The 20,009-nt window shown below is 44.0% G+C and overlaps 1 protein-coding gene across 1 annotated transcript in view; it reads right to left on the bottom strand.

Moving 5' to 3' along the window:
* The window catches only part of LOC123750457 (glutamate receptor-like), a 176,874-nt gene that overhangs the window by 104,707 nt on the left and 52,158 nt on the right, over positions 1-20,009 (bottom strand). The window contains exon 4 of the mRNA XM_069313792.1: positions 15,189-15,347. Coding sequence (XP_069169893.1) covers positions 15,189-15,347 — 159 coding nt within the window. The remainder of the gene's footprint in view (positions 1-15,188; positions 15,348-20,009) is intronic.

The raw sequence follows: 20,009 nt of genomic DNA, 5'->3' as shown, positions 1-20,009 counted from the left end.
CTACATCAAACAGAAGCTTAAGGAGGTGGCAGACAAGTTCGTCCCAGTACAAAAGGTAAAAATTAAATGAAGACGAGAAACCTATGGTTTAATCAGAGATTTAAGCTTGCATAGCAACTAAGTACAAGAGAGTGGAGAAACTATAGAAATAATAGGACACAAGTGAGCAGAGAAAGATACCAGAGCGTCATGAAAAAATACGTAAGGGTGAGAAGAGAGGCAGAAAAACAATATGAAAATGATTTAACAAGCAAGGCAATGACCCAACCTAAATTGCTGCACAGCCACATCAGGAGAAAAACAACAGTGAAGAAACAGCTAATTAACATGAGGATAGGAGTAGTGTGGGGTTTTCTATTTTGCTTTCCCGATTGCAATGCGTACGTCGACAATGTACATGTGGCAGACGCTTCACGAAGCTATCGGAATCAGCAGAGAAAATAGGAGAGCAATAGTACAGGGCCTGGGAGCAAGATCAAGTTAGAGTCCTTAAGGGTCTCTTCTCAGACTAGCCTCACCTAGTCCTGGTCCACGTTGATCGCTGGAATCTCCTCAATGCTAAAGACACTTTAAGGGACTCCTAGGGTCCTCACCACATTTAAAGATTAGTGAATAATAGGCAACTCGGTATTGAAGACACCTGGAGCTGAAGGCTTGACTAAATAGTTAGCAGTATTCAGAAGTGGTTCAACGGAAACGCCGCATAAAGCTTAACAGTAGTTTATTTACTGACTTAACCACTAATACAAAGGGTGCTTGATTTATTTTAGATTGGCGTCAGAAAGGCTATGGTTGCATTAGCGAGACTCTTGACATCTGGCTAATCGATTCGGATCCACTCGTGGAGAAACACCTAACTTAACATAGTTGACAGCCAATCATTAACACGGCAAACCTAACTGCCGGTGTTCAAAGGGATCACAGGAGTTCCAACCATATACTCGGGTAATGATGATGCACAATAAATCACAATGGCACTGTCAATGGGCCAGGCAATAACATGCACAACAATAATATCACACAATAACTAAATGTGTGGTGTATGTGAAGCTCACATTCACAGACGAGTGTAATGTCGTGATACCACACAGATAAACACGCATACACCGTCGGGTGTCTAGGTCTCCACCTATACATGTGTCAGGTATAAGAATGTGAGAACAGTGGTTGATCCCTCAGATCAACACAGAAAGACACAATAATACAATAACAAGATATTGTACTTACAGGTAGGCTACCTCTCGTATTCACTCACTCACTCAGGCACAAATATGCAAGAACTCGTAGGTGGCCTGACAGCTGGTTTTGTTCATTTTGACGTGAGATCATTAGCGACAGGCCTTCCCACAAACCGTGCATGACACGGAGGGTACTCACGGCACCTGAAATGGAAGCACCTGGCTAATACAGTAATATCAGAAAGAATACCATGAAGTAGCCTAAATGAACAGGCACATGCAAATGACCTGCTACGGATGTGCGACAGGTTTGCCTTAAACCAGCAAATAGTAGAACCAACTAGGAAGGAGAACACGCTGGACCTCATTTTCACTAATAATGATGAATTGATCAGGAACATAATGATTACAAATACCTGTTACTCAGATCACAACTTAATTGAAGCTAGGACAACCATGGGGAGTAGACCTTCAAAAGCAGTCCAGATTCCCGGTGGAGGAGATTTCAGCAAATTCAACTTCAATAATAAACAGATAAACTGGGAGCAAATAAACCAGGACTTCACAGAAATAAATTGGGAAGAACAGCTAGAAAATGCAAACCTGAACCAGTGCCTGGAAAAAATAAGCTCAGTAGCACTAGAAATATGTTCAAACTGCATACCCCTAAGAAAAAAGAGAAAGAGATGCAGATTGGAACGGGAACGTCGTTCCCTATATAGGCGAAGAAAATGAATCGCGGAACAACTTGAGAGTCACACCTTATCTCAAGAACGGCGAAGAAGGTTAGGTAGAGAAATAGAAACAATTGAACTCAAGCTACAAGAATCATACAAAACCCAGGAGAGGCAAAGAGAGCAAAAGGCCATCAGTGAAATAGAGAGAAATCCGAAATATTTTTTCTCCTATGCAAAATCAAGATCAAAAACCACATCTAGTATCGGGCCCCTGCGAAAGGGAGATGGAACTTTCACCGATAACAACAAAGAAATGAGCGAGCTACTGAGGAAGCCATACGACTCTGTTTTCAGTGAGCCATTAAACGCACTAAAGATTGATAACCCAAATGAATTTTTCATGGATCTGATACCAACATCAAATCATATATCAGACGTCACCCTATCCCCACTAGATTTTGAAGAAGCCATAAACAGTATGCCTATGCACTCTGCACCAAACCCGGATTCTTGGAACTCCATATTCATCAAGAACTGAAAAAAACCACTATCGCAGGCCCTCCACATTCTGTGGAGACAAAGCCTAGATACTGGCGTTATTCCTGATATACTAAAAACAACAGAGATAGCACCACTTCATAAAGGAGGAAATAAGGCAGAGGCAAAAAATTACAGACCGATAGCACTAACATCGCACATTATAAAAAATTTTGAGAGAGTGCTAAGAAGTAAGATCACAAAATACATGGAATCACAGCATCTCCATAACCCCGGACAACACGGTTTCAGAACAGGGCGCTCTTGTCTGTCGCAGTTGCTGGATCACTATGATATGGCATTAGATGCTATGGAAGACAAACAAAACGCTGATGTAATTTACACAGATTTCGCAAAAGCTTTTGATAAATGTGATCATGGCGTTATTGCACATAAAATGCGTTCAAAAGGAATTACCGGAAAAATAGGAAGATGGATCTACAATTTCCTGACCAACAGAACCCAACGTGTAATAGTCAACAAAATAAAATCCAGCCCATCAACCGTGAAGAGCTCAGTTCCCCAGGGTACTGTGCTTGCTCCAGTACTTTTTCTCATCCTCATATCGGACATAGACCAGAACACAACCTATAGCACTGTATCATCCTTTGCAGATGACATTAGGATCTTCATGAGAGTAGGCAACATAGAGGACACAGCAAACCTCCAGTCAGATGTAGATCAGGTCTTTCTATTGGCTACAGAAAATAATATGGTGTTTAATGAAGATAAGTTCCAGCTCATGCGCTATGGAAAAAATGAAAATATAAAAACGGAAACCACGTACAAAACTCAGGCAAATCATGACATAGAACGAAAAGGCAATGTAAAAAATCTGGGTGTACTCATGTCGGAAGACCTTACCTTTAAAGAACACAATAAAGTAGCCGTCACAACTGCAAGAAAAATGACAGGTTGGATAACAAGAACTTTTCGCACTAGAGATGCTATACCGATGATGACACTTTTCAAAACGCTTGTGCTCTCTAGAGTGGAGTACTGCTGCACAATGACAGCCCCTTTCAAAGCTGGAGAAATTGCTGACCTGGAGAGCGTGCAGAGATCCTATACTGCTAGAATTCACTCAGTAAAACACCTAAACTATTGGGACCGACTAAAGAGCCTAAATCTGTACTCCCTTGAGCGCAGGCGGGAGAGATATACAATAATTTACACGTGGAAAATGTTAGAGGGGCTGGTCCCAAACCTGCACACAGAAATAACATCACATGAGACCAGAAGACATGGCAGGATGTGCAGAATACCCCCGTTGAAAAGCGGAGGTGCAACAGGTACTCTGAGAGAGAACTCTATCAACATCAGAGGCCCGAGACTGTTCAACACGCTTCCGCTACACATAAGGGGCATAACTGGCCGACCCCTCACAGTGTTCAAGAGAGAACTGGATAAGCACCTCCAAAGGATACCTGATCAACCAGGCTGTGACTCATACGTCAGGCTGCGAGCAGCCGTGTCCAACAGCCTGGTTGATCAGTCCAGCAACCAGGAGGCCTGGTCGACGACCGGGCCACGGGGACGCTAAGCCTCGGAAGCTCCTCAAGGTAACCTCAAGGTAGGAGGGTGCGCTGTATGTCTAACAGACACATGCACACACTTGATGGCACTGGCGGTGACTAAGGGTGGTGACGTCACATCGTACAGTGAGGCAGGGCGGCTTGAATCTAGCTACATGCTTTGGACAGTGGCGGCTGCAGGCAATATGGTACCATGCGGTAAACTGTGGTAAAGTCACACACAGGTTACTTAGGCAGCGGCACTCCTTAGTTCACTTTAGGTCACTCACAACGATCTCAACTTGTCACTAGGGGTTACCTGATACCAGTCTGTTTCGCTCTGGTGATTTATCACTAGGCTTCTGAACAATATAGTCACGATCGCGATTCTGGGTGAGCGTTGGTATATCGAAAAGACACTGAGTTTAACTTGATGGCGAGGAAAGGACGGTGTTCAGTCTATTGGCCGATAGACAGAACAGGACACGTCCACTAGCTACGAACCTCCTCACGTGAATACCCTTGCCAGCGGCTGCAGGGCATCTCGTGGGATACAGACAAGGGATTACAATTTGACCAATAGCATTGCAGCAAAAGAGCGGGAACCAATCATATTGATCGTTCCATGGTCAGTAGCAGAGGTGACGTCATGAACACGTCACGACCATGGCAGAGTTGTTATTCTCCATCGCACTGGTTGAGGCTGACCTCAGGGTCAGATCTGTCTCCTCACTGGCATCCCCTCTCTCTTTCTCTCTCACTCTTCGCACCAGCCATATTCTGACACTATGGCATGGATGCTTAACTTCCCTGTATCTACATCCTGCCTGGACATACGACGGCCTTCGTATTATAAACGTATTCCTGGTTAAGTGAGCATCCTGGAGATACCCAACATGACAGTTTTCTATCCATGGTTAACAGAGATAGGGCTTGTGCAAGAGATCGGTGCACTGTGCACTGCAATGAGCCAATGAGTCAGCTGTGGGAGAATCTTTAGAGACCATCCTCTCACATCACCCCCCTCCAGCGAAAGACCGAGCTCCACACAGTGCTGACTCGCTCTAACCTCTCACCGCTGATGTACATGCACGTACTCTGAGTGCACGTGGTGCGGCTGGGTCGAGCGGTCCCCGTTTTCTATACTGCTAGGCGAGGCGGGTCCTCGTCTAGATAATTTCCTTTTGTTAAGTGAGGAATTTCTTCAGTCACCAGGTCACATGTGGCTATCTGTTCAGGTCTTGAGCAGGCACTGTGGTCGGATGGAGCTTCAGCTCTAGGTTGGTTCAACGCCTTGAAACCCTGAGTGGTGTAAGTCTGTCCACTGTCTCTCTCCACCTGTGTCATGCTCAAAACATCAGAGGCACACTGGGAACTAGTGTCAGGTGATTCGTGTTGTAATACCTCGCTCATGTCTCCCTCGTTCGACGTCTCGTTAATCACCCCTGACCTACTCAACCAGTCAGCACCAACGTTGTCGGTTCCCTTTATGTAAACCACGCGGAATGTGAACTGTTGAAGGAACAACACCAAGCGCATTATTCTAGGGTTTGAGTTTTTAAGCTTGCCGATGTGGCTGAGGGGTTGGTGATCTACTTTAAACGTGAAACGCTTCACCTGTGCTACTTTAGTGATGTCAGCGAGTACCTCTTTGTACTCTGCTGTCGGAAAATCCGACACCACATAATAATATCATACAGACAGATAATAATTGCTGCTGTATTGTATAAACAAGTTACCCATAGAAAATGTAACCTGTAGTGGAATTACCGTCTATAGAAAACGGGATATCATCACCACATACTATTATAAATTCACCAGCTATTCTGCTGGGAATTATTCTTAAATACATTAGTCTTTGGACTTTACCATCATAAAAACATCTCATAAAAATTAACTTAATTATCAATATTAAAGTAGAGTAAATGTGACCCTTCTATCACTTTCTGTCATCTGGACAATGTAAGCCAGGCGTCAGGGGTGAGGGAGGGGCAGCCATTGTTTTGACTAGACCAGAGGCTCACGGGAGCAAATACGGCTCCTGTTAATTTGACTTGAACGTAGTTTTATGGAAACCAAAGGTGTACCATCATCAACACGATGTCAACAGATCCAAGTTAAGTGTTCTTCCGAAACCCATTTATCTTTCATTTATGGCCATTAATGTCAGTGGATATAGGGTGACCCGGTTAGAGCACGAGGCAGCCTCAAACTAAAGGTAATTAGCCCAGGTCTTCATTGTTCCACGTACAGGGTTTCTCTGATATAGCTGTCATATATAGGAATCTGGCTTTACAGCTAGCGCCCTTTTGACAGGTCAAGACGAGGAAGCATGCTTTGTGCATCAGTTACCAGGGTGATGGAAGCTACCTCAAAGAGGGAAAATGTGGTGTCTACATCCTGGTTATACCTGGTGGACTAAGGCCTGCTGTACAAATAAGATAAGGAACCTCATCAATGTATGTAGTCTAATACTGTAGTATGATTGGCTGCATACATATAAATTAAATTAATATAAACCCCACTAGTGTGTAGAGGATCGATTTGTGAGAATATGAGATTATTGCAGAAATACAGTCCACTCATTATCATACAAATTGCTATCGAAGTATATAAATTAACGTAAATATAAATTCTATATATATTCATATCAATTAAATAAATATAAATCTCACAGGTCGGTTCCCACAACTGCCACCAGTCGAGTGACCTGGTTGACTTGATCTTCAGACACCTGATCATCAACCTTAACATCTCGGTGTGTCTCCTGCTGCTGTTGATTGAAGAGACCTGGCTGACCTACCTCCTCGTCGGCGGTTATCATTGAACCACCGGCGATCGTTGCTGAGAGCAGTGGGTGGTCGATCGGCTTTGTCGATGTCGAGCCCCGAGGTCCTCTGCTGTTCTTACGTCTTACATGCTTCTTCGGCTTTGTGTATCCATCTACAGGTGGGTCCTCGTAGCGTTTGAGCATGTTGACGTTGTTCTTCTGCCTGGCACCATCGACGTCGAGCACATAGTTTAACGAGTGTGAGCACTCCACTACCATAAATGGGCCCTTCCACTGCAGCAAGAGCTTGTTCCAGCTGGTGGGAAGTAACAAAAGTACCTTGTCACCTACATTGAACTTGCGTTCTTTTGTTTTTTTCACCTTTGCAGACACCCCCCTGATTGTTTCGTAATTTCAAAGGTATTTTTGGGCGAGTCGGCTTGTTGCTCTCTGACCTCGTGGTGACAGCTGCCACGAGCGAGTTACCTGTTAATGGAGTTGCTGTCGCTTCAACCAGGGGTGTTGCTTCTCTCTCCATTACTTCACAGCTTGCTTTCTCTCCCTCATTCTTCAGCTGGGTGAGGGTGTGGTCACTCCCTGTGATGTCACCCCCAGGCGAGTGACCCGTGGGACCAGCTGACTGAGGACAGCTGCATCCAGCTGAGGCAGCTTCCTCACTCTCCTCCGTTTTCTTTGAGGGTGGACTTGGGCAATCAGAGACTCCCGGGACATTCCCCAATAAAATTCCATATACAGCACGTTCTTGTTGAATGGCAGGAATTTTTCCTTTGGTGTAAGGTGTGCCGACCCACACCTCCACCTCCACCATCTCTTTAGCATAGCCATTTGGGAATTTGACATAGATGTATCTACCTGTCTCAGATCCTGGCTTTACTAGGCTTTTTCTTACCATGGGGGTAGTGGCGCCTTTGTCATGGAAGATTTTCGCCGATTTTCCGTTAACATTTCCGTCCACCACCTCAAGGGTTCAAGCTAGTTGATCCTTTCCAACGTTGGGATGTTTCTTACCACTTGAGCTCACACCTGCTATGTAGCCTGGTTTCGGTTTTGCCTTGCAATCAGCTGCATGATGACCTGGCTTACCACAGTTGTAGCACTTGTGCACATGCTTGTTGGAGGATTTTCCCTGCTCCTCCGACACACCAGTCATAGACTTAGCTCTCTCGCCATTACCTGTAACATGATGCTTCCTGTGCGGTTTCACCCCTTTCACCTGTCTCCTGGCCCCAGCCCACAGATCAGCTTGCTTTGCCAATAGACAGATTTGACACAACTTCCTGCTCTTTGAGCTTGGTGTGCAGAGACGATTCGCATGCTTCTAAAAACTGTTTGCGAATCATCAGTTGATAGAACTCCATGCTCCCAGAAGTTGTCTCCATGAGTTCACAGTAACGGTTTAGACTGGATTTTAACCGCTGTAACATTAGCACATATGTCTCCCCTTTTTGCAATTGAGCACTACGGTAATTCTCTAGCATCCGGTCTGCACTGATGCCAAAACCGTTCAGCAACACTGTTGTCAATGCCTCGTAATCTCCGCGCTGGTGCGGACCCAGACTGCGGTAGATGGTTAGTGCCCTCTCCTTTAATAACAGACTAAGAGCGAATGCCCACTTTGATCTTTCACACCCGCAATCAGCAGCGTGACCTTCGAAACGCTTGATATATGCATCCATCGAGTCGCCCCTTTCATGAAAGTTAGCTAGTTTGGGTAATTTGACAGTCTTACCTTGTTCAACGTTAGTCTCTGTTGAACCACCACTTGTCTGGTCCTCCTGCCTCGCTTGTAACTGCATGAGAGCTATGCGTTCAGTACTCTCTCTGTTCTGCTGATCAGTCCAGAGTCTGGTTTCTCTGTTCTGCTGATCAGTCCAGAGTTTCATAGCTTGTTTTTCTACATTATTCCCTTCGAATCCCAACTTCCTAACCTGGTTCCGGTATTCCTCTAAGGTGAATAATTGCCAGCCTGTAATACCTACTCTTTCAGCTGGCGTCGTCCACAAGGACCTTTTGGGCAGAGATTCTTCCCCGTAGAATCCCCCAATGGAGTATTTAAAGGGCTAGATTCCCGTGTGACTCCGTTTTCTCTCGCAGCGTGCGTGATTCTAGTGACATCATTCTCAGTGACGTTACCTACAGGGGTCTCTACCTCCAAATTGTTTTTCACTGGGGTCCCTCTCACTGTGTAATCTCTCACCTGGGTCTCACCACCGATAGCCTCATCCAGTGTGATGAGACTCGTGCACGCCACCTCAGTACTACCCTGCATGTGTGCTTGTAGCATCACCACTTCCGTGGCCCTCAAGTGCTGCTCCACTCGTTCCTTACACTCTTGTTCAGTAAGAGTGTCGTAGTCCTCGGGTCTATGAGCGGTCAAGGCCAAGCGAAGATACAGGTAGCGCTGTTTGTACTCTCCACACTCAGACATACAGGTGGTGTGTGTACCTAACAGGGCGTTAAACGTCCTCTGAATACTGCTCGTCACTTTTGAATTTTCAGGGAAAATTTTAGTTCGAAATTTTACTTTACAACCTAGCTCATAGGTTCAAACTAAGCCAGTCATGTTGGGCGCCAGATGTGGTGTTTTCTATTTTGCTATCCCGACTGCAATACATACGTTGCCAATGTACATGTGGCAGACTCTTCACAGAGCTGTCGGAATCAGCAGAGAAAATACGAGAGCAACCGTTCAGGGCCTGGGAGCAGAGTCGAGTTAGAGTCCTTGAGGGTCTCTTCTCAGACTAGCCTCACCTGGTCCTGGTCCAAATTGATCGTTGGAATCTCCTCAATGCTTAAGACACTTTAAGGGACTCCTAGGGTTCTCACCACATTTATAGTTTAGTGAATAATAGGCAACTCGGTGTTGAAGACACCTGGAGCTGAAGGCTTGAGTAAATAGTTGGCAGTATTCAGAAGTGGTTCAACGGAAACGCCGCATAAAGCTTAACAGTAGTTTATTTGCTAACCTAACCACTAATACAAAGGGTGCAATGATTTACATTAGATTGGCGTCAGAAATGCTATGGTTGCATTAGCGAGACTCTTGACGTCTGGCTAATCGATTCGGATCCACTCGTGTAGAAACATCTAACTTAACACAGTTGACAGCCAATCATTAACACGGCAACCTAACTGCCGGTATGCAAAGGAATCACAAGAGTTCCAACCAGATACTCGGGTAATGATGATGCGCAATAAATCACAATGGCACTGTCAGTGGGACAGGCAATAACATGCACAATAATAATATCACACAATAACTAAATGTGTGGTGTATGTGAAGCTCACATTCACAGACGAGTGTAATGTTGCGATACCACACAGATAAACACGCATACACTGTAGGGTGTCTAGGTCTCCACCTATACATGTGTCAGGTATAAGAATGTGAGAACTGTGGTTGATCCCTCAGATCAACACAGACAGACACAAAAATACAATAACAATATCTTGTACCTACAGGTAGGCTACCTCTCTTATTCACTCACTCACTCAGGCACATTTATGCAAGAACTCGTAGGTGGCCTGACAGCTCTGGTTTCCCTCATTCTGATGTGAGACAATTGGGGACAGGCTTTCCCACAAACCTTACTTGACACGGAGGGTACTCGCAGGAGGGCGTGCTGTATGTCTAACAGACACACTTGATGGCACTGGCGGTAAGTAAGGGAGGTGACGTCACGTGGTACATTGAGGCAGGGCGGCTGGTGGCTTGAGGGCGGCTGCAGGTTGTATGGTACCATGCGGTAAACTGTGGTAAAGTCACACACAGGTTACTTAGTCAGCGGCACTCCTTAGTTCACTCCAGATCGCTCACAACGATCTCAACTTGTCACCAGGGGTTACCTGATACCAGTCTGTTTCGCTCTGGTGATTTATCACTAGGCTTCTGAACAATATAGTCACGATCGCGATTCCGGGCGAGTGTTGGTATATCGAAAAGACACTGAGTTTAACATGATGGTGAGGAAGGACGGTGCTCAGTCTATTGGCTGATAGATAGAACAGGACACGTCCACTAGCTATGAACTTCCTCACGTGAATACCCTTGCCAGCGGCTGCAGGGCATCTCGTGGGACACACACATGAGATTACAATTTGACCAATGGCATTGCAGCAAAAGAGCGGGAACCAGTCATATTGATCGTTCCATGATCAATAGCAGAGGTGACGTCATGAACACGTCACGACCACGTCACAGTTGTTATTCTCCATCGCGCTGGTTGAGACTGACCCCAGAGGTCAGATCTGTCACCTCGCTGGCGTCCCCTCTCTCTCTCTCTCTCACGCTTCGCACCAGCCATGTTCTGACCCTATGGCATGGATGCTTAACTTCCCTGTATCTACTTCCTGCCTGGACATACGGTGGCCTCCGTATTATAAACGTATTCCTGGTTAAGTGAGCATCCTGGAGATACCCAACATGACAGTTTACTATCCAGGGTTAACAGAGACAGGGCTTGTGCACGAGATCGGTGCACTGTGCACTGCAATGAGTCCTTCAAGTCAGCTGTGGGAGAATCTTGAGAGACCATCCTCTCACAAGCAGAGAAATTCACTACAAATGATAAAGAAATGTGCAAATAACTTAATAAGAAATTCCAGGAGATCTTCAAAGTAGAGCAAGGGGGAAGTCCCAGAGATATGTGAGGGAATATCTAGCCAATCACCACTAGATAAGTTATTACCAGTGGGAAGGTGAGGAAGCATCTGCTAGAGTTGGAAGTGACAAAGGCTAAAGGCCTGGATGGAATCTCACCTTGGATACTGAAAAAAGGAGCAGAAGCTCTGTGTCAGCCACTCGCCATGAAGTATAACAAATCACTGGTAACAGGGGAACTGCCAAAAATTTGGAAGACGGCTAATGTAGTCGCGATATTCAAGAAGGGTGACAGACAAGAGGCACTGAACTACAGGCCAGTATCACTAACTTGCATACTATGCAAGGTGAAGGACAAGATTGTGTGAAAAAATCTAGTGAAACATCTGTAGGGGAAGAACTTTGTATCATAACTTCATCATGGGGTCAGGGATGGCAGATCATGCCTCACAAGAATGATTGAATTTTATGACCATGCAACAAAAATCAGGCAAGAAAGAGAGGGATAGGCAGACCGTATATTTTTGGATTGGCAGAAAGTCTTTGACACAGTACCGCATAAGAGACTAGTGCACAAACTGGAGATGCAGGTATTAGTGAAAGGGAAGGTACTTTCTTCGACGACCCAATTGAGATGCATCTCACGACACTAGAAGACAGAGGAGTTAGGGGAGACATGATCACTACCAGCAAAATTCTCAGAGGAATTGACAGAGTTGATAAGGATAAACATTTTAACATGGGTGGTACGCGAACTAGGTGGTACAGGTGGAGACTGAGTACCCAAATTAGCCACAGGGACTTTAGAAAAAAACATTTTCAGTATCAAAGTAGTTAACAAGTGGAATGCATTAGGCAGTGATATGGTGAAGGCTGACTCCATACACAGTTTCAAATGTAGATATTATAGAGTCCAGTATGCTCAGGAATCTGTACATCAGTTGATTGAAAGTAGAGAGGCGGGACCAAAGAGCCAGAGCTCAACCCCTGCATGCACAACTAGGTGAGTACAACTCGGTGAGTACACACACACACACACACAGACTCTCACACAAAAGAACACACACACACACACACTTAAACTGAAGATTAACTGAAAATAACAACTTTTATACGTTAAAAAGATTACTTTATTTAAATAGCTACATTTCACCTTTCTGCAACTAAACAAAAACGTCCAAAACATTTTGCATTTGCTCGGCTGAATCTTACCAGACTGTGTTGTCGACTGTTATGAGCAGCACCTCCCAGGGGGTTAAGGGATCCATCAAGGTTCAAAGGACCATAATTTATGTGGTGAAATCTACCAGAGATTGATTTGATTCAAGAAATTGCACTTAATTGTATTTATTACTTATTTATTACTTGTGAGTGGATTTTATTTTTATAATTTATTATCACCGGTAAACTTGACTTCACACATTTTGGGCGAAGGGGTGTTCATAATTCAGTTTAGAACACTGCATTGTAACTTTTTATATAGATTTATGTACTAAACAAATGGTAAGTAGTACTGATACAAATGTGTTAGTTATAATTTAAAATGGTCTTAGCTAATTCGGTATTGTTGGCTGATCACCCAACATCTGACAATCTCGGACATGTTTCATGTGATCAGAATTTACCTGTCAACAAGTTACACCTGTAAAAACGAATGATATCGTGTAAAGCACAGGTATTACACATGAAATTTAAATAATTACTAATGAATAAACCTTACTGATTTGGGTGGAGTTTTCCTGCATCGTTCCGATTTAATCCTAGTTGCATATTAATGGCTAAAAATAATGTATTTTTAGAAAAAATGACCTCTGCACTTTTCTTATTTCTGTCAGGTCTTGCCAACAAATAGTGAGTTTTGTAAGTCACGCTGCTTTCTACAGTAAATTTCTGTGTTGTGGGAGGCATGCTCTTTTGCCGGTCACGTTTCACCAACAACTATGATGGCTCTCCTCCTCCTCCTCCCTCGCCATCATACTCAACTCACTTTCATTGAGATTCAGAAGAACAAGTGGTTTGGGTTTGATGTTAAATCTTTATTGAGTCATAATTTAGTAGATTCATTTGATTTTGGTTTCAGTTCTGAAACTGATGATTTTAATGTAACATTAGTTAAATAGATTTTGTGACAAGATAATAACGACGAATGAAAATAAACCCCATTTTCTGGAGTAAAGTGGTCATTTTCAGTAACTTTAATGATTAACTAATGTGTTTATTTATAATGGAATTAACACAATCAGGGCCAATTTATTTCTTCTTGTTGCATTAACAATTTAGGGGCGATGTGGGTGTTTTCCCACTATAGGTGCTTGGCAATGTCCTCATTTAAAAAAAATTGGGAAGCCATGAGTGTTCATCCACCCTCTGTGAACCTAGTCAAATTCTCCATCCCTCCTCGGTGTATCATAGGAGAAGGCATTCATGTTTATTGTATATTATAAGTTATTCATGCATTATTTCTTACTACAATTGAATCTCCATGAATGAACTTTTAAAAATATTAACAATATACTGATTGTATGAGACAGCAAGTAAATTCTTAGCAAAGAATTGAGATTTACATTTCACATTTACACTCACATTTACAAAGAATTTGTAAATGTGAGCAAAGGTCACCATGATGCTTGGTGATGAAGATTTCGTCAAACACCTGTTCATTAATAGTCAACTCAATTATTAATGAGATACGAATATTACAAAAAAAATTCTTGATAATTTTGTATAAAACACAAATGTATTACTTTATATTCAATTTGAAAAAAAAGTTGCTAGGAAGAAACTCTTTATTTTTCTTATTTTCTGTTATTCTTAAACTTTGCAAGAACTCTTGTTTTTAATCAATGGATAATAAGTTTTCATTGGACTATGAAAAGTAAGCTCTATTTTCAGCCAACCTCTCACTTCACACTACCAACATTTTTGGAAACTTTCTCTGATTGCGTCATTTTTATTCAAATTAATTATTTTTATCTCAATTACTAAAAACTAGTATTACCTAAACAATAAGTGCTCAGTGGGTTTACCACTGGAAAATTGTGCACCAAGAAATTTTCACTTTTATTTCTAGAACTGGCTGATGAATTTATTTGATGGAGTTTTCAGCATAATTAGAAAACCTAAGTTTTTCTAATACAACAAAATACAAAGAAATCTAGGTGGTATAGGTTGTATGTGGAAAGTCAAAAGAAGGAAACTTTACCCTATACTAAGATCTTTAAAATATCTCTAGCTGCAGTAATGTCAACATTTTTCAATATCCATTCTTGTATCTCTCTAACTTGTATGAAACATGTCTTCTGTTATTCTAAAAATCAATCTTGAATTTTAGTTCTTGCTAAAGTTATATCTACTTGGCAGCTCGCAGCTCACTTAGGATATACTGCATGGTCGATGGAACCAGCTCACACATGTTTGATCACTTTTTACACACATTTCTGTTGTATCCTCGATCTACTCTCAGTACACAATTGTACCCAGCACTTTGGGCTGGAGGGTAGAGAGATGGTAATGCTTCATGCAAGTAAGCGTTCAATTCCTGACCCTCCAAGTGGATGGGCACTATTCCTTACCGCTTGTCATATCACAAATCCTTATCCTGACCCATTCCAAGTGCTATATACTCATAATGGCTTGGCGTTTTTTCCAGAGAGTTCCGGTCTCTTTTCAATCTTGACATTCTAGAATTTTCTGTTAACTTTATGGCAGATTTCTATCATGTATCTTTTTTCAATGGCAAACTAAGCTTTCTTCCTCTTCGAAGACAATGAATACTTTATATGATATATATTTATATATTAATTTAACATCAAAAAATATATGTAAAACAAATTCTTAATTAATTCGAATGTGATGTAAATTCTCCAGTTGCATAAAAAAAGGCAAACTCACGTAAAATTTGTAGTGTCAGCCAGAAGTTGGAGAACCTTGGCCAAGGCACTGAAAAACCGAAGAACTTTTCTTCCTGGCGTCTTGGGGTCGTCCACCATCACAGGGTCGTGTGTGGGGTAAGTTTCACTGGCAACCACTAGATGTGGCCCGTTGGAGAGCCTGAAAGACAGTGCAGCCATTTATTCAATGTTATTATTATTATTTCCTCATTACATTGAGTCCTTTAGAGTTAAGAGAGAACAGTTCAAGTATGTTTACTGAGACAAGAACAAATACATCTGAAAGGGATAGAGTAGCTAAGGCTATTCCTACCCCCCCCCCCCCCCCCCACTTCAAGTCCCTCAAGGAGCGCACAAATTCAGTGAGTACAAATCCACAAATCACAATACAAGAATCCCATATAACATTGCTGGTTAATATAGTAAGCACAGCATATAAGTGTTATACTCTTGGGGCAAATTTCTTGTAGTTCCTAAGTATTCTGTCTATCATACCATTATGACATTGTTGGTAGCAGCAATACTGATGCAAAAAATGCTAACGATTATTCTTCATTAGATATTTTAGTTACATAAATGGAAAACATATTTTTTTTACTTATTAATATACAAGAGTTCTTAAATTCTTGTACAGCCACTAGCATTCACAGCGTTTTGGGCAAATCCTTAATCCAATGTTCCCCGGAATACGACCTGCCAAATCGTTTTACAACCAGGTACCCAGTTTACTGTTGGGTAAACAGAGGCTACAGTTAAGGATCGACGCCCAGTAAATCCTCCCCGGCCAGGACACGAACCCTGGACAAGCGCTCGTGAAACGCCAGTCGAGGGTCTTACAACTACACCACATGGATTTAACATGCACATCCAATATGTGCAGTTGTTTACCATTTTACTTTGAAATCGACTACTTCTCGATCGTTCGCGAGGAATTTCGGCAGTCGTTTCAACCATTAATGCATTCATTTGTTGATTTTCATAGTGTGAAAGCCACCATTCCTGTCCGAGACTGTTACATCCAGGAAAGGTAGCGTACCTACACTCTCAGACTCGTAAGTGAACTTAATTACGCTTAAATGCATGGGTAAAAGTTAAGAGTTGTCAATATCTATGTCAACCGTGCACACACAGTCAGCTCTCTCTCTTATTCCCTCTGTTCACAAGGCACAGGGGGATAAAATTAAGAACCCCTTATGGTTATGTAATACTAGGTTAATATGCCTTGCATGTCTAGGTTATATATGGCAGATAATATGCCCAGCCTCGGCAGCCGCCTGTTGATTGGTCAGTACCGGGTGTGTGGCATTGTTGACCAATGGCGTGGCGTCCACCCACCGACGTAGCAGGTCGGTGGGCGCCCGCGGCTCAAGGCAGGAAGAAAACGCTAGAGCTTTTCCAGTGATGCAACCGAGGGGAGGTGAGCTCGAGAGCTCTCTAATCTGGGAGGGGCAGAGGCCTCTGGAAGAGTTTATTCAGCAATAGTTACTAGTACAAACGACAAGGAAGGCTTGTATTTTCCTAGGGGAAGCATCGTAGGTAATGCTTTGCTAGTAGAAGAGGGCACCAGGAGCCACAGGCCGACACGACCTGTGATCGTTTGGTAGTTGAGTGGCACTGGAAAGAGCTGTGTGTCAGTTCCTGTGGGTGCGAACTTTGGTTGTTGAGTGAGACTGAAGAGAAGACAGTCTGAGTCTATGGAGAAGTAATAAGTACTGACGACGAGACTACAGAAAAGAGTCAACATATTCAGTGAGCAAGGGAGGAAGCCGAGAGCAGTGCCATCTTGCGGTGTTTTCAATATGTGCATGAAGGAAGAGCTGCAGTGAGGAGAGACGTGCACGGCAAAGGCGAACCAGCCAACTAGTCGTCGTTGGATCATCGACAAGGTGGACACCACTTGTCTTCGGGGATTCACTCGTGGCCACCAGGGGGTCAAGACACGCTCGCTTGACCTGCCAGTTGCTACCCAATCCCCATTGAGTTACGTTAACTAAGCCTACCCTAATTTGGTAGCTTCTCAACAGTCTGTGTCAAAAAATTACTAGTTAGTGTTAATTACCCTAATTAATTCCCTAATTAATTCTGAGCAATTAATTAACTGTCACCAGGACCGATAATTAATCATCCATAAATACGTCTCACTCCGCACTGCCTAAGCAGGTCTCATCAAACACTGTGAATTCACGGGAAAGGAGTTAATTACCCCTAATTAACAAGATGTGCCACTAATCCACTGTCCTCAGACAGGATATGATTAATACAACGATTTATGCTAGCTCCATGACCTCGCTTTACCGAGTCATTGGAGCTCTCCAATGTTAATTACTCCACTAATTAACCCGAGCCACTAATTACTATACCCCAGAAAGGTAATTAGTCTCGAGCAAATTACGTTAACACAAATACTGACAGCCTCTGACAGATCCTCTCCCACTACATGAATTCATGATGAGAAGGCTAATTACATAATTAGCTAAAGTGGTCAATTAGTTGTCACACGGACAATTAATTGCTCCCGAGACGTATCTCACTCAAGCTCAACACAGTTTTCTCTCATAACAGCCCTCACTCACTCCACAATACTAAGTGTGCACCCCTTATCCAGTTAATTACCCCTTACTTAATTAACTCACTGAATCCTTAAGTCCTCAACACAACTTAAAGAAACAAAGTAACCCCAGCGTTACATAGGTCACACTACAATGGCATGCAACATCATAAATGCACTGCCCACATATGGTTGCGGCTACTGCAACTCGCTAATTACTGTGCCCACACAATAATGACACACAGTTGTGCAACACACAAGAGTATACCAATATTACTGCCCCCTTATCTTGTACCCGTTGCAAAGGACTACTGTGAACACACACACTTACCTCAGCAAGGCAATTAACCCATCAATTGCCTGCTCTCATTAAGTACTGTGAATTCCCCTGAATAATCCTAGAGGTCCCTTAAACCCTCAACACAGTTCCTGGGGCAATAATAATGTATAAACTGATAACAATACTACACAAACCTGCAACATAATGATGCCGTCAGCATACCCCACATACTAATGACATCATTAGGCAATCAGTCAGCAATCACATCTACTGACTCACCACACAACACAGTACATAAACATGCAAATGAACATATAGAAATGGTATTCACATAATCAATGAAAATTATATCATCAGGTAAATGTAACTAACTACACAGACCTCAGGGGCCCCCCATTGACATCCATGCAACCGGGCCTGCTTACCTCTAATGATTATAATTTTACGGTACTCTATGGCATTAATCCAGTCTGAACGATTATTTAGAATCGACAGGCTGGATCACTTATATGGTAAATCTCTACACTGACCGGTTACATACTCTAGTCAGTCTACTTATATACATTATTGTACTACAGTGTGGTCCCGTGTATAACATCTATCTCCAGGTACCGCCCTACCAATCACCTGGACCTTACTGACAGCTGTCACTCAGCTGCTTCTCTAGCCTGGCGAGGCTCTGAGACAACTCTTACCGGGAATTTCCACCGGTACCCATCACACTGTACACAATGATAATAGTACTCACGTCTTTCCTTATTTTTTTTTTCATTTCCCAGGTCACTACCACTCTAGCTGTCAACACTTAGCTTGCTTGCTCCTCATGCGTCGACAAGATGTGGCCCTAGGCTGTCCCGGAAAAGTGGCCAAGGCATGTGGCCACCGTGTGGCCCACAGCACCCCTTCCGAGCTGAGAGGGGGGGGGGGTGGTAGTAGCCGGCGCGCGAGCCGAGCGGCTGGGTGGCCTGGGGGTGGCCACGGGTAGCGCATGACGTCATAGCACCCCACCCGGCTCAGTTGGTGCGCGGGGTGGGGTGGGGTTTGGCCACGCGGATGGGCTGGATGGGTGGCCGGCGCGTGGGCAGGCGGGTGGGGTAGCCGCGCCATGTGGCCGGACCATGCGGCGGGTGGCTGGGGTGGCCCCCGGGCATACACACGTGGCTGAGGAATCGCCCACAACTCCAACAAACCAGAGCCTGCCCTGCTCTACACTGGGGTGACAATGGCCGGCGGCGTCCCCACACTGACGCAGCCTGGCGGAATGCAAAGTCCAATATGGGCCTGTAATATCACACTCACTTACACTGCCCAACACCAATTGTCCATTGCCACTAGACAGGATGCTCAGACCTGAGGGATGAGGGATCAATCTGATACACCATGAGGCTCTGCCATCTGCCTCATGGGTTAACACTGCAACTGTCTCTTAGTTTGTCACATCGGCCCCAATTTCACCCAAATTTGGGCCTAGACACAACCCGGGATGGCGGGAGTGCCATCCCTGCTAGACAACACGGTAACGTCTTCGATTAACTGGGTGTGGAGGGGGAAAACTTCCCCCCCTCCACCCAGACACGTCCTCGTCCACCTGCTACCCTGCTCAGACTAACGATTACCCGGGCTAGGGAAACTCAAAATGCCCATACCTCCTCCCTACTTTGTCTTGACCAATCAGCCTGGAGCCGGCATGGCTCGCTCATGCCGCTCCCAATCACAGCCCTTCGTGCCAAAACTCGGCTTGGAGCACACATGCCTGCTCCAATCACAGGTTCACTCACCCTCGAGCATCCCGTGACGTCACAAGGAGGGGGAGGCCTAAAAGACAGTGGCTTACTGTCTCAGATGTTGGGGGAGGGGGGCAACGTTCACTCCACTCTCCCCCCACCTCTAACGGTTTTAGTCAAGTACCTCTCATACCACTTCACTCCTAATACACAGAAACATGCAAATCTCTGTAATTCTCACTACAGAGCAATCACAGACTTCTGACTACT

Source organism: Procambarus clarkii, chromosome 76 (assembly GCF_040958095.1).
Source record: "Procambarus clarkii isolate CNS0578487 chromosome 76, FALCON_Pclarkii_2.0, whole genome shotgun sequence".
NCBI lineage: Eukaryota > Metazoa > Arthropoda > Malacostraca > Decapoda > Cambaridae > Procambarus > Procambarus clarkii.
This window is presented reverse-complemented; position numbering and strand designations above follow the sequence as displayed.